We start from the raw sequence: 15,155 nt of genomic DNA on the forward strand, positions 1-15,155 counted from the left end.
CGAACTCTTTGGCAAGTTTCCTGCGGTTAGAAACTCGCTTACTGCACTGTGTTTCTCACACACCTACAAAGTATCGTTACACACCGCCATGTTACACGCTACGATTCGGAACCCTCTAGCGGCACAGTGTTGCAACTTGCGTCAACGAAGTCGACCGAGTAATACGCACGACATGTAATACCTCAACTGATATTGAGAACACAATAAAAAATTCAGAGCCATTACTTTCCAGTACGCTCTCTTCCATATACAGTATACACTGCCTGATAAAACAAGTGAATTACTTACAAGACGTGATCGGATATCAATTAACTCGCAACTTCGTACACATATATACAATTGATACACACCATTGACAGGCATGTCAATGATTATAGTTGCAGTTCTCTGTGGTGGGTTGAAAATTCAAATGGCTCTGAGCACTATTGGACTTAACATCTGAGGTCATCAGTCCCCTAGAACTTAGAACTACTTAAACCTAACTAACCTAAGGACATCACACACATCCATGCCCGAGGCAAGATTCGAACCTGCGACCGTAGCAGTCGCGCGGTTCCGTACTGAAGCGCCTAGAACCGCTCGGCCACCGCGGCCGGAGTGGCGGGTAGAATGGCCATCAGAGTACATTAGTGTTGTTCGTGTTTAATTTTGTAATCAGACCTGCTAGGGTATGTAAGGGGAGTGAAGAGCGTCAGATACTGATTGGTCACTGATAGACACGGAAATTCCGTGTACATGTGTGATACAGCGTTATCAGAACTCTACAGCGTTTGGAAGGGGTCTCATTACGGGTCTCCATTTGGACGGCTGTTCGAATCGTACGATATCCAGATTTGTGGGGAATTTGGATTCAACAGTGGCCCGATGTTTGGCTGCATGGGAACATGAGCGCCAGCGTACTCGTCGTCAAGATTCCGGCCGACTGCATCCGACCACCATTATGTACGATCACCACCCTGTGCACCAAGCACATCATAGCTCTTTCACATCTGCACCTGCCATCCGAGAACAATTAATGCACTATGTGCAACATTCTGTGTCATACCGCATCACTGGTCAGCGGCTAGGAGCAGCTGACTAGGGAATTTCCGTCCCATGCCTAAGCTGTGTTTGGAGTGGTGCCGTAAGTGGGCAGCATGGACTGCTGATGAATGGAGTCACATCGTGTTCAGCGACGAATCGCAATTTTGCGCTACCCCAGATGATGGGTCAAAAATGGTTCAAATGGCTCTGAGCACTATGGGACTTAGCATCTGCGGTCATCAGTCCCCTAGAACTTAGAACTACTTAAACCTAACTAACCTAAGGACATCACACACATCCATGCCCGAGGAAGGATTCGAACCCGCGACCGTAGCAGTCACGCGGTTCCGGACTGAGCGCCTAGAACCGCTCGGCCACCACGGCCGGCTACCCCAGATGATCATCGACGGCAAGTATGACGGCGACGTGAGGTGAGGCCCCATTCTTAAGTTTGGGAGTCACAGCGGTGTTACTCCTGGCGTTATGGTGTGGGGCGACATCAAGTATGACTTCAGGTCACGTCTGGTAGTGACTGAGGGAACTGACGGCACCGCCGTATGCCGCGGTCATCACGTGAGACTCAATCGGGGGAGGGGGGGGGGGCATTTTTCAACAGGACATTACTCGTCCACACATGGTACGTGTCTTTATGAATTGTTTGCGTGATGTTGAGGTACTCTCGTGGCCATCCAGGTGCTCAGATATGTCCGTGATAGAACATGCGAGGGACCACCTCGGATGTCATATCCGTCCCAATGCCAGTTTCCAGAATATAGCAGATAAATCATTGGAAACTGTAAGAATTGTGAAATACCTAAGAGAAACCGTCCAGAGCGATGTAGAATGAAGTTATCACATAAAAGTACCTATAAGAAAAGTAGAAGCCTGACATATTGAGAGGATTTTAAGGAGATGTGATTTATCCACGAAAGGAATGGTTCAAATGGCTCTGAGCACTATGGGACTCAACTGCTGAGGTCATTAGTCCCCTAGAACTTAGAACTAGTTAAACCTAACTAACCTAAGGACATCACAAACATCCATGCCCGAGGCAGGATTCGAACCTGCGACCGTACCGGTCTTGCGGTTCCAGACTGCAGCGCCTTTAACCGCACGGCCACTTCGGCCGGCGAAAGGAAAGGCTTCCAAAATAATTGTAAGGCGCAGCCGACACCTGGCTTTAGTATTAGCTATAATATGACATGAATGGATTGCTGTATTTATTAAAAGGTTTCATTCTTTTGTAATTATTACCTTCTTTATGAAGTTATATAACTACATTGTATGAATGCTGTACTACATTAGCATTTATATAAGCATTCGAGCTACAGCTTCATGCTCCTTCGCCGGCCGCGGTGGTCTCGCGGTTCTAGGCGCTCAGTCCGGAACCGCGCGACTGCTACGGTCGCAGGTTCGAATCCTGCCTCGGGCATGGATGTGTGTGATGTCCTTAGGTTAGTTAGGTTTAAGTAGTTCTAAGTTCTAGGGGACTGATGACCTCAGAAGTTAAGTCCCATAGTGCTCAGAGCCAGAGCCATTCATGCTCCTTCCTTTTCCCATTCCTATTCACCCTCCTTTTCTTACATGTATGGTGTGTGGGTAGGGTAGGGTAGTGGCCTTGTTGTCTTATATAGGCGTTGCCGACCGCGGCGCCGTCTTCTGCCTGTTCACGTATCTCTGTATTTGAATACGCATGCCTATACCAGTTTCAGTGGCGCTTCAGTGTATGACGACTGTTTCTGATGACCATTCTATCCAGTGTATGTCACATATGTTCGTTTTATTTCTGCCAAACACTTTGTGAATATGTTTTCGTTTTTAAGCTGTGACACCTACATTATATAATCAAAAGTCTTATCATGCCCAGAATGTAAGTAACACACTCTCAAGAATTTTTTAAATCTTTTAATTTAAAACGATTTTTTTCGATGCTACATCGCATTGACATAATGTTACATATTTTCTGGTCCACTGTGGTTTCATGTGCACTGAGGTAACAAAAGTCGTTCTTAGGTTAGTTAGGTTTAAGTAGTTCTAAGTTCTAGGGGACTGATGATCATAGATGTTAAGTGCCATAGTGCTCAGAGCCATTTGAACCATTTGACAAAAGTCGTAACATAACAATACACACATGTACCAATGGCCTTAGTATCCCGTACAAAAGGTATGAAATGGCAGTGCATTGACGGACCTGTCATTTGTATTCAGGCGATTCATGTAAAAAGGTTTCCGACATGATTATGGCCGCACGACGGGAATAACAGACTTTGATCGCGGAATGGGAGTTGGAGCTAGACGCATGGAACATTTTATTTCGGAAATCGTCAGGGAATTCAATCTCCCGACATCCACAGGTCAAGAGTGTGCCGAGAATACCAATTTTAGGCACTACCTCTCATCACGGACCACGCAGTGGCCAGTGACCTCCATCTAACTATCAAGAGCAGTGGCGCTGGCGTAGAGTTGTTTGTGCTAACAGATAAGCAACACTGCGTGAAATAACTGCAGAAATCATTGTGGGACATATGACGAAAGTTAGGACAGTGCGGCGAAATTTGGCGTCAGTGGCCTATGGCAGCAGACGACCGATGCGAGTGCCTTTTGCTAACAGCACATTGCGTGCACCTTCTCTGCTGGCACATGATCATATCGCTTGGACCCTAGACGACTGGAAAACTGTGGTCTGGTCAGATGAGCCTCGATTTCGGTTGGTAAGAGCTAATGGTAGGGTTCGAATGCGGCGAAGACCCCACGAGGCCATCTATATTCAGTGTGGTACTTGAAAATGGCCAAAAGCCGAAATCATGAGTGTATAGTGGATCCATACTGCCAAAGGGCGAAAGTTTCATTTAAAAAGTATTACATGGCTGTGGTTCCAACCCATAGAAAAATTATCAATAATGTTTTGGATTGCCCTTTCTTCCGTATTAGTCGACCACAATATTATTCCACTCACTTGTCGTGGGTTTTTCCCGTGATCCTTCACGAGGACACTCTGAAACAGTTGATAGTACACATAATAAAAGAAGTTTTGCATCACCTCGGTTCCGAGAGTTCCGCAACCTGTACAGAAAATTGGAAGAGAGATCAACATAAACATCATTTCCGCCCTTTTTCATTGCTCATGAAAACCACACATTGCATATTGTCCCACCATACAGAGAGACCTTCAGACATGGTGGTCCACATTGCTGTACACACCGGTACCTCTAATACCCAGTAACACGTCCTCATGCACTGATGCATGCCTGTATTCGTCGTGGCATACTATCCACAAGTTCATCAAGGCACTGTTGGTCCAGATTGTCCCATTCCTCAACGGCGATTCGGCGTAGGTCCCTCAGAGTGGTTGAGTGGTTGGTGGGTCACGACGTCCATGAACAACCCTTTTCAATCTATCCCAGGCATGTTCGATACGGTTCATGTCTGGAGAACATGCTGGCCACTCAGTGTCTAGATGTCGTTATCCTGAAGGAAGTTATTCACAACATGTGCACGATGAGGGCGCGAAATGTCGTCCATGAAGACGAATGCCTCGCCAATATGCTGCCGATGTGGTTGCACTATCGGTCGGAGGATGGCATTCACGTATCGTACAGCCGTTACGGCGCCTTCCATGGCCACCAGCGGCGTACGTCGGCCCCACATAATGCCACCCCAAAACAGCAGGGAACCTCCACCTTGCTGCACTCGCTGGGCAGTGTGTCTAAGGTGTTCAGCCTGACCGGGTTTTTTCCAAACACGTCTCTGACGATTGTGCGGTTGAAAGCATTTGCGACACTCATCGGTGAAGGGAACGTGATGCCAATCCTGAGCGGTCCATCCGGCATGTTGTTGGGCCCACCTGTACCGCGCTGCGTGGTGTCGTGGTTGCAAAGATGGATCTCGCCATGGACGTCGAGAGTGAAGTTGCGCGTCATGCAGCCTATTGCGCGCAGTTTGAGTCGTAACACGACGTCCTGTGGTTGCACGAGAAACATTATTCAACATGGTGGCGTTGCTGTCAGGGTTCCTCCGAGCCATAATCCGTAGGTAGTGGTCATGCACTGCAGTAGTAGCCCTTGGGTGGCCTGAGCGAAGCATGTCATCGACAGTTCCTGTCTCTCTGTATCTCCTCCATGTCCGAACAACATCGCTTTGGTTCACACCGAGACGCCTGGACACTCCCCTTGTTGAGAGCACTTCCTGGCACAAAGTAACAATGCGGACGTAACCGAACAGCGGTATTGACCGTCTAGGCATGGTTGAACTACAGACAACACGAGCCGTGTACCTCCTTCCAGGCGGAATGCCTGAACTGATCGGCTGTCGGACCCCCTCCGTCTAATAGGCGCTGCTCATACATCGTTGTTTATATCTTTGGGAGGGTTTCGTGCCATCTCTGAACAGTCAAAGGGACTGTGTCTGTGATACAATATCCACAGTCAACGTCTATCTTCAGGAGTTCTGGGAACCAGGGTGATGCAAAACTTTTTCTGTTGTGTGTATATGCAAAATTGTCTTGATATCATTTGCGTCACGCTTTACTTACTCACCACTGCACTTGTTTACTATGACGTCGCTGCATATTTCCGGTAATGGCAATGCAGGGCTAAGTGCAATAATATCGTGGCCAGGTAGTACCTGCTTTCAGTGTTTACCCAGTGTATTCATGGTCCACGAATAGCAGTCAGAGTTTCATCTCTTCTCCGAAAAAGCTAGGGAAAATAGCCTATTATATATAAAAAAAGTGAGGCGACACTGTCTTTAGACATGTTCAGCCGTCCAGTGGCACCAGCTGAGTCCTGAAGAAGATTCCAGCAGAAGCATCTGAAAGCTAAAACTTTTTTTTAAGAGGAATACGAATGGTCTAGCGACACAGAATGTTTAATCTGCAACGACGAAGGCCACGAAACCCTGCAGACTTATATACTACCCTGACATGTTCCATACGAAGAAGATACTCACTTCGGTCAGTCGAAAACTTCAGCTGCTAGTAATGAACAACATTCGTGTGCAATCACACATCTGGCCTGTTCCACAGATCATCGGGTTTTAGTGCCATGGCAAACCTATCGATCCCTTTGGAACAACAAACCAAATACCAGGGTTGTGATGGCCAATACACAACTTGCTGCACGTTGTTATAACTAAAGTATTATTTATTATGTTATTGTGTAAACAGCTATAGTTACATAATTGTTATACGAGCCACTTAGTTTAATCAATAGTTAACTTCAGATTAAATGAATGTGTTATTTTCCATTTGCGCTTTAGTTTTGTTCTTCGATTCATAACTAGCTCGGACGTTTTAAGCCACTACCCAGTGTTACATCTTTGCAAATTTTCCACCTTATCTACAGCAAATATCTGTGAAACCACCAGTAACAGTAAAATCTGTAAACCAAAGGAAAGGAAGCACACTATGTGAATACACTGCCATTTTCTTAAGTACGGAATCTTTTTTCTAGGTAAACACTACATAATGGCTTAAAAAGCCAAACTTAGTTTTGGAACAAAGAAGAAATCTATTTAATTAATTTATGACTGTGTTACCATTATGAAGATCAACTTCAGATGTACACCAACAATATTGTACCTGGTTTGAATCGTATAAAGTAACTCTATATGCATGTCGTAGATGACCAATGGATTGCCACCACTGAAGAGTGAAATGAGAGATCAGGACAACAGTAAATTTGTTTAATTAACTTTTCTGTTCCGGCTCTCAGCTGTAGTTCATCAGGAACAGCTTGGTGGCAGTGTCCAGTTGCCTCTCATGCGAAACAGTGCTGGTCCAGCATTCCTGACAGCGTAAAGGGTGGGGTTGAGCAAGGCGTCACTCGAATGCCACTGTCAGTGACGTCTCCGCGATGACGGTGCAGCAGCACAGCTGACAGTTCCACGGGGGTGGCCGTGATCTCCCTCCAGCCATCAGGCGGCTCTCTACTCTGGCGGCAGTTGCTTTAATGACTCAGGGCAGGCTGCCCTATCCTGTGGTCGAACAGTGGACCCCATACTGCAATCCAGGATGTTGCTACGGGTGTCACAGACTCATGACGTAGGTTTTGATACTGAGACGAGAATATTTTAGTACACGAATAGTTGAGTATTTATACGCTCCAGACTATGGTCGTTTAGAGCTGAAGACATGTACTTTGAACACTTTCGTGGTGGCAAGTGAGGAAAGGTTTCCGTCTTGCCGTTAGCGTATTGCAGTGTCGGCTTTTACTCTAGACTGTGCCGAGCTGGCTCTGCTGCACACCCCCTGTTGGCCGTGTTTTGCTTCGCAATGCACAACACTCTTGCCTGCCTGCAACTCACTTCCACTCTGGCGTACTTTTTGATCGAATATGCTCGATATGCTACATTGTCCTCCTGTTTATCAAGACCCAGTCCCTCAGGTCGACCAAACTAGATTATCCTCTACACTAGAGTTCCTGGTGACCGGCCCTTCTGGCTCTATTTCGCCTCTGAAGAATTATTCTAATAGCTGGTTTTCTTAACGCTATAACTTAAACTTACACATTTCTATAGGGCCCCTTGCCGTGCTCTTTAACTGTAACACGATGGAACTTATTTCATTACTAGGCTTGTTGCACAATAACTTCTAATTCTCTATTCCAATCCTCTATTCCAGACTTACAAGCTAAAATGAATCAGTTATTCTTAATACTACCCCCTTGTGCGTTCATCTTCCTTCTGCTGCTTTTATGCTCGTAATATCCAGCCCACTGAAATCTGAACGACAGCTGGGTCTGGACTCAGTCTTATGCTTCGTCTTCTACATACCGTAAGGACTACGCTCAGCAGAACAAGTGCTGCTGTAGTGGTTGGTATGACAATAGTCTACGTTGTCTCTTTCCGGTGCTGATTTTCCAGATGTAAATTTACATGCTGCAAAAGGTTTCCAGGGAGACTCGTCCTTCCCACTGTTTCAGAAGCGTGTTTATAGACTATCTTAATTCTGATCCTAGAGTAGGATTTAAGCTGGTTAGATTTGTGGCTGGTAGCACTTCCATGAGCTCCTCTTGCCAATAAAAACGTGACTACGAAATATTTAGGTGAATTATCCCTGACATCGTGGCGGTCAGATGGAAAGAAGGTTCCATTATCTCGCGCACTGTTCCATTTAATAACAAACCACTCCCGTTTAGTTCTAGCCCTCTTGCTAACGTAAGCTTCCCCCGGTCTCGAATGACCCTTACGTACTGACCGACTGCCGTGTCATCCTTAGCCTATAGGCGTCAGTGGATGCGGATATGGAGGGGCGTGTGGGTAACACACCGCTCTCCCAGACGTTGTCAGTTTTCGTGACCTGGGCCGCTACCTCTCAATCAAGTAACTCATCAATTTACCTCACAAGGGCTGTGTGCACCCCGCCTGCCAACAGCGCTCGGCAGACCGAACGGTCACCCATCCAAGAGCTAGCCAAGCCCGACAGCGCTTAACTTCGGTGATCTGACGGGAACCGGTGTTACCACTATGGCAAGGCCGTTCGCCCTATGATAATGAGTATGTAAGTATTCCTTGCAGGTGTTTTATTGAATGTACCTAAAACAACAGCACAAGAAATTCGAATGGCGCTAATGCTTCAGGTAACCTCTGCAATGGTAGTCTTGTTCGACACTAATCCGATCTCTGTGCGCACTATATGCAATTCCGCTCATACTGATTTAGTCCGTCTGCCTGTTCCTCCACCAACACCTTTCTGCTACTCTTCTGTTGGTAGATCTGCACCTTTCATGACCCGCTAATATGTGATCATGAGCTGCTTGTAGCACACTATTACTTAGCTTCGCTGTTACCCCTACCCGCAGTCCCAACTTGGTTCCTTGCATACCAAGCTATCTTGCATACAAAACTGCGATTGCTTAAAATACTGCTTACATTCGGCATTCGCTCTCTGTGAAGCTTGCCATTCCTTATGTTCATTGCCCCCATTATGTAATGCTGCTACTTTTCTACTTAAGCCCTCTGCATTTCCGTACTTCTTCCAAGGTTTATGCTTGACTATGAAATCAGATGCACTTTGTCTTACGGCCCATTGTGTCAACCTACTAGAAGGATCCTTTAACCTCAGCAGCCATTTTAATGCCGCACGATCTGCTATTACCCTGAACTTTTTACCATACAGATAACATTTGAAATATGTGATTCCATAAACAAAGCTTAACATCTCTTACCCCATTGTGGAATAATTTCTTACTGCAGAATTTAGTTGTCTTGATGTGTAAGTTACTGGTGTTCTACAGCTTCTACCTTTTATGACATCATCACATGATCAAACAAATTCTCGCGTAAAATTCGGAAGTACCAATTCGGAATCTATGTTAAAGATTCTTTTAGCTCTTCAAAAGTATGCTGGCATTCATGTGACCACACAGATTTAGTACCCTTTTTAACTACTATGCCAACAGTTTGCCAATCTCCACAAATCCTTTTACGAACCAGCGGTGATAGTTCGCGACTCCTAAGAATGATTGCAACTCCTTTACAGACTCTGGTACAGGAAATTCACGTACAGCTCTAATTAATCTTGAGGTCTTCTGTAACCCCGCCTCTACTTATGATATGACCTAGGTATGCTACCTCTTCCATAACAAAATTACATTTTTCTGTCCTCAACGCTAACTTCGCTGATTTTAACCTTAGGAATACTTCCTTTAATCGCTACATATGCTGTTCCATATCACTCTCATAGACGATTATGTCATCGACATACACTAAGCATTGCGACGGTTTTAAACGCCTGAGTTCTCTGTCCGAAAATCTCTGAAACGTTGCAGGTGCAGTTTTTAATTAGAACAGCATCATCCTTCTGAATTGGTAGCGTACACAGCGTTCCGAAAATGCTGTCTTGTGTCGATTCTGTGGAGCAACCTCTATCTGGTGAAAACCACTCTTCAGATCCATTGTTGAAAAATATTTGCATTGGCCTAAATGTTCCAAGGCTTCTGTGATGGTTGGCAAAGGGTAGGCCTCCGTTATGGTTTCCACATTTAGATGTCTGCAATCACAACAAAATCTATATTTTCGTGTTCCTCCGTTGATTTTTTTTTTTTTTTTTTTTTTTTTTTTTTGCAAGAGGACTGTCCCTGATCACCATGCACTATTGCTTTCTTCACTTATTCCATCTTTCAGCTGTTGATCGATAAATTCCTCCAAAACTGACAGTAAGTACCTAAGTATTCTGTATGGTTTACGGCAGACTGGTGATTCATTTCGTGTTGGTATGCGGTGTTGTAATGTGCATAGCTAGTAATGGCCCTCCTGGAAAAAATAAATTCCGGAAGTAATTTTTCCATCTGTTCCCTATTACTTCACTCTAGGTGTCCCATTTTTTCAATGGCGTCTGGCGATTGCCCATGGCTGACGCTCCTCATGGCCCATTCCTCTTCCTGACCCAAAGTGATTTCCTCCTATCTTTAGGTACACAATCGTGTGAATCAAGTCTTAGTGTGATCATTCACGATTTAATCGGTTAATCTTTCGCGGCAGACTCCGCTCACGACATCGCTGCACTGACAGTGGCTTCACCTAGCCTGAAACATTTTTCCGTCAAGTTCCACTCAATGTTGCCAAAGATCGATTATGGCACAATACCGATATAAGATATCTAATCCCAGAATCATGTCGTAGTCCTCACTCACATGTGGCACAATCTCTACACATTGTTTAAATTGAACCGCATCCAGGCAAAAGTCTATGTCCACCGATCGTAATGGTGTGACATCATTATTCCCCATTCCACCCAATCTGTACTGTGGTGGGTCCCACTGCTTACGTTTCATCAGATTACTATTGGTGACCGACACTTGCGTCCCTTTGTCCAATAATATCCTGCAACCCTTCTTTCCTACCATTCCTCTTATCGCACAACCCACCTCTGCAAACGATTTTGTAGCATCCAGTCTTACTGGGAATGACCATAGGTGGACCTGGGATTCACATTGGCGCTTAACACATTATTCTACCCCTAAGACTAATGCTTCCTCTTACTTTATTCACATCACCCTGAGGCTGGCGACACTGCCTCCTTACATGCCCGTTCGTCCACACCTGAAACATTTTATACTAACTGCAAACACTGTCCGTTTACCCTGCATTCCAATCGACAAATCGATCTCCTCACGCTCTAAAGCTAACTGCTCTATTGTGTGCAAATCCATCAGACTCCCTGTCCGCACACATCTTGAGATTTGTGCATGCAACCCCCTTAGAAAAATCATCGAGTGCTCTCTGCTCAGCTTCTTGAAAATGATTTCATCGATTGCGGCATCCTGTCCTAATTCATAATTACATCCCTTAATTTTCCTTGTACTATCCTCAAGTCATTCCATAGTTTCCGTATTTTTCTTAGTTCTTGCACTATTTCGTTTTGTATATCTCTGAATTAACACTTCTTTAAATTCTTCGAATGTTGTGGTTCCCTTAAGAGCTTCTGTATACCGTACATAAGTTAGTTTCAATTTTGCAACACTTAATAATTCCTTATGAGACCACCTTTCCGTTTCAGCCAGATTTCCAAGGTCTCTTACAAAGGCCTAGAAATTCTCGGCCGACATACACGTAAAAGGAGGAATTAAAATTGCGACTGACAAATCTACAACCAATTGTGACTACCACGATTCAGTTCTGTATTATTCACTGTTAATTGTGCTACCTTTTCTAACAATATGTACTGCTTCTGGCACTGACACATCTTGAGTCTCTGTTCCTGTCGAAGCCTTCTCATGGCCACACTCATTTTGAGAACTAACACTCACAAGACCAGAAAACAAAATGCATTAACTTAATTCTTGTGTCTAATCATGAGCGATCTCGACTCCCTGCATTGCCTAGCCATATGCCCCCAACGATTACATATAGAAATCCGGCATTACGGAAGGTGCAAATAGAAGGGCCGAGCATGGCGTCACTCGAATGTCACTGTCGGTAACGACTGCGACTGTGATGATAGTGCAGCCGCGCAGCTGACAATTGCGCAGGGGTTGCCGTGATCTACCTTTAGCTAGCTGGCGGCCCTCTGCTTTGGTGTCAGCTGATTTCGTGACTCAGGGCAGGCTACCCTGTACAGTGGTCGAACAGCAGACCCCGTGCTGCCTTCCAGGATGTCGCTTCAGGTGTCACAAGCTCGTGTTGTAGGCTATGATATTGATATAAGAATATTTTAATTCACTAGTGTCTGATTGATTATACGCTCCAGACTATGTCCACGTAGAGCTGAAGGCATGTACTCTTAAAACCTCTATGGTGACAAGTGAGGAAAGGCTTCCATCCTTCCATTAGCATATTGCAGCGTCGGTTGTTGCAATACTACGCCCAGCTGGCTCTGCTTCACCATGCCTGTCGGCAGTGATGTTGCTGATGATGTTGTTTTGGTTTGTGGGGCGCTCAACTGCGCGGTCATCAGCGTCCGTACAAAGTCCCAATTCTTACACAGTCCAGTTAATTACACAGTCCACTCTAGCCAGGCTCACTAATGATGATGATGATGATGATGCTGATGATAATGATAACACAAACACCCAGTTCTCGGCCAGAGAACCTGTCGGCAGTGTTTTGCTTCACAACGCATAACACTCTTGCTGCCTGCGGCTGGCTCTGTTGCAGCTCACTTTCAGTGTGGCGTACTTTTTGATCAAATACAGCCAATACGTTCCACATGGTATACCTAATAAATTCTTATACAGTAGAACAAACAAACGTGTATTTGTTTCGATATTAGACCGCTTGTACAACTGGAGCTGCTTTATCACTTTTATAGGTTCTAATATCACATATTTAAAGACGTGGCATACTGGTTAGGGCACTAGACTCACAGTTGAGATGAGAGAGTGTCAAATTACCGTCTGATCATCCTAGTTTTATTTTTTGTGTGGCTTGCCTAAAAAGCTTTAACAGAATGCTGTAGTGTCGTAGCCTCATCCAATTGAACTGTCCTTCAGTCTCTGTAGTCCTTTATATACGAGGCTAATCCGGAAAGTAAGGTTACAAGAATGTTTTGAAGTATAAAAAAATGAATTTATTTTAATAAAATTTACATGCATTGCAGGATAGGTCTTGCAATATTTTTCCACATGATCACCATTTATTTGATAACCCCCCCCTCCTCCTCCTCCTTTTCATACTGCAGAATTAATTTGTGTTTCGATATTAATGGAATTTATGAAGGCCTGCATAGCTCAGGTATTTCACATACAAGTGTCGTGGACTGATTGTAATAGCTATGTTAAGAATCAAATGGATTACATCTCCCAAAATGACTGAGAAAATGTTACTCGAATGAGTCTCGTTACTTACCCTTGTGCCCCATGTTGAAAATGAGCCACTTGCACTTGGTCTGGTCAATGGGCACGATGGCATTCTCATGTGGAGGCAGCCACACCAGCCCTTCAATGAGCGGCTGATTGTCTTCGAGTGGAGAACACGTGTAAGTTACTGGCACCCACCAGCGGTGGGAGCCGGCGGAGTCATTCTCAGGCCGGAACTGGCTCTGCAAACATACGTACGAGAAATGATGCAGCAAGGCACGATGTATTAATACTGATGTTTACGTGCCTTTATTATTACTGCTTGCTTGAAAATTCAACGCCTCAAATATAGTTAATGCACTGCTTCAGTCAGCTTTAACAAAATCTATATAGGAGGCACTGTTCGATGAAAATAGTATGGAAATGAAGGAATATAAGCAATATTAAAATGGAATAACAAAATACAATTTACTATAGGGAGATTCAAGCTCTTTAGCTGAAACACAAGACACTTGTGTAATTTTAGATATATTTTTTTCACTCGTCTCCAACTTCATCTTTTATTTTTCTAATGCACGTTTCAAATGACAGGTTTACTATCGAGTGAGTTTCATTCTGATTCAGTGGTTCACGTAGATTGATTGCGTCGGATGGTGTTGTGTAAACTGCTCAATATTTCCACAAGACAGAGGCTCGTCACCTTCAGGTGCTACTGCATTGTTCAAAATGGTTCAAATGGCTCTGAAAACTATGGGACTTAACTTCTAAGATAATTAGTCCCCTAGAACTTAGAACTACTTAAACCTAACTAACCTAAGGACATCACACATCCATGCCCGAGGCAGGATTCGAACCTGCGACCGTAGCGGTCGCGCGGTTCCAGACTGTAGCGCCTAGAACCGCTCGGCCACCTCGGCCGGCACTGCATTGTTGTTGGGCTCGCCAATTTGCGGGCTGGCTCGCTAGAAAAGCGCAGACGCGAAAGGCATGGGGGGGGGGGGGGGAGGGGGCTGCAACGTCATAGTAAACGAATTGTAGATGACGTCGACATCTAGAGCCCCCTGCCGGAGAAATGGGCCTCTGACTTCACATGCGCAGGGCCCCACAATCCCTTAAGTGGTCTACTGTGAGCAGTGGACAATTTTAAAGGCGGCATTTATGGTGGTAAACTTAGGCGCCTTTGGTTATAACACATCTTCCTTTGTGTTATGTTCCAAACATAACGATTCATTTAAATACCAAACTACAACATAGTCATTTAATTTATGAGCAAACAGCAAACAGTCACTGTTCACGGATTTTTTTTAGAACTACAACAAATTTGTCATAACTGTTCGTTCACAACTAAATGCAGCTTAATATTCCACCATGTGCACGAACTGTACTATGTCATCGTTTAATGCTCCAATTTTTGAAATGAAATGTATTTATTTTCGAATCTTATGTCCACCAGTACTTTAAAAAATATCAGCTACTGTTAAAAAATGTAAAGTCAATGATGTGTCCCTTCTCAAAATGTAAGTGCAATGATTGAAAATCAAAATACAAAACATTTAAACATATCCACCGGCCCGCGAGAGGTAGTATTGGTTCAAAAATGTTCAAATGTATGTGAAATCTTCACATACTGGGACTTAACTGCTAAGGTCATCAGTCCCTAAGCTTACACACTACATAATCTCAATTATCCTAAGGACAAACACATACACACCTATGCCCGAGGGAGGACTCGAACCTCCGCCGGGACCAGCCGCACAGTCCATGACTGCAGCGCCTTAGATCGCTCGGCTAATCCCGCGCGGCTGGTAGTATTGGTGCCTTTCCCAAATTTATTCGTGCAATTAAATGCTGCACCACTCTACCATTTTTTCACGTACACTGGAATACTAGCAGAGT

At 44.7% G+C, this 15,155-nt stretch overlaps 1 protein-coding gene and 1 pseudogene across 1 annotated transcript in view; both read right to left on the minus strand.

Annotated features, from left to right (window-relative positions):
- Window positions 1-15,155, minus strand: part of LOC126183641 (uncharacterized) — a 449,828-nt gene that overhangs the window by 105,770 nt on the left and 328,903 nt on the right. Inside the window, exon 10 of the mRNA XM_049925781.1 lies at window positions 13,309-13,501. Coding sequence (XP_049781738.1) covers window positions 13,309-13,501 — 193 coding nt within the window. The remainder of the gene's footprint in view (window positions 1-13,308; window positions 13,502-15,155) is intronic.
- LOC126185987 (5S ribosomal RNA) lies at window positions 8,387-8,504 on the minus strand (annotated as a pseudogene).

This window comes from Schistocerca cancellata, chromosome 4, assembly GCF_023864275.1.
Source record: "Schistocerca cancellata isolate TAMUIC-IGC-003103 chromosome 4, iqSchCanc2.1, whole genome shotgun sequence".
In the NCBI taxonomy this organism is placed as follows: domain Eukaryota; kingdom Metazoa; phylum Arthropoda; class Insecta; order Orthoptera; family Acrididae; genus Schistocerca; species Schistocerca cancellata.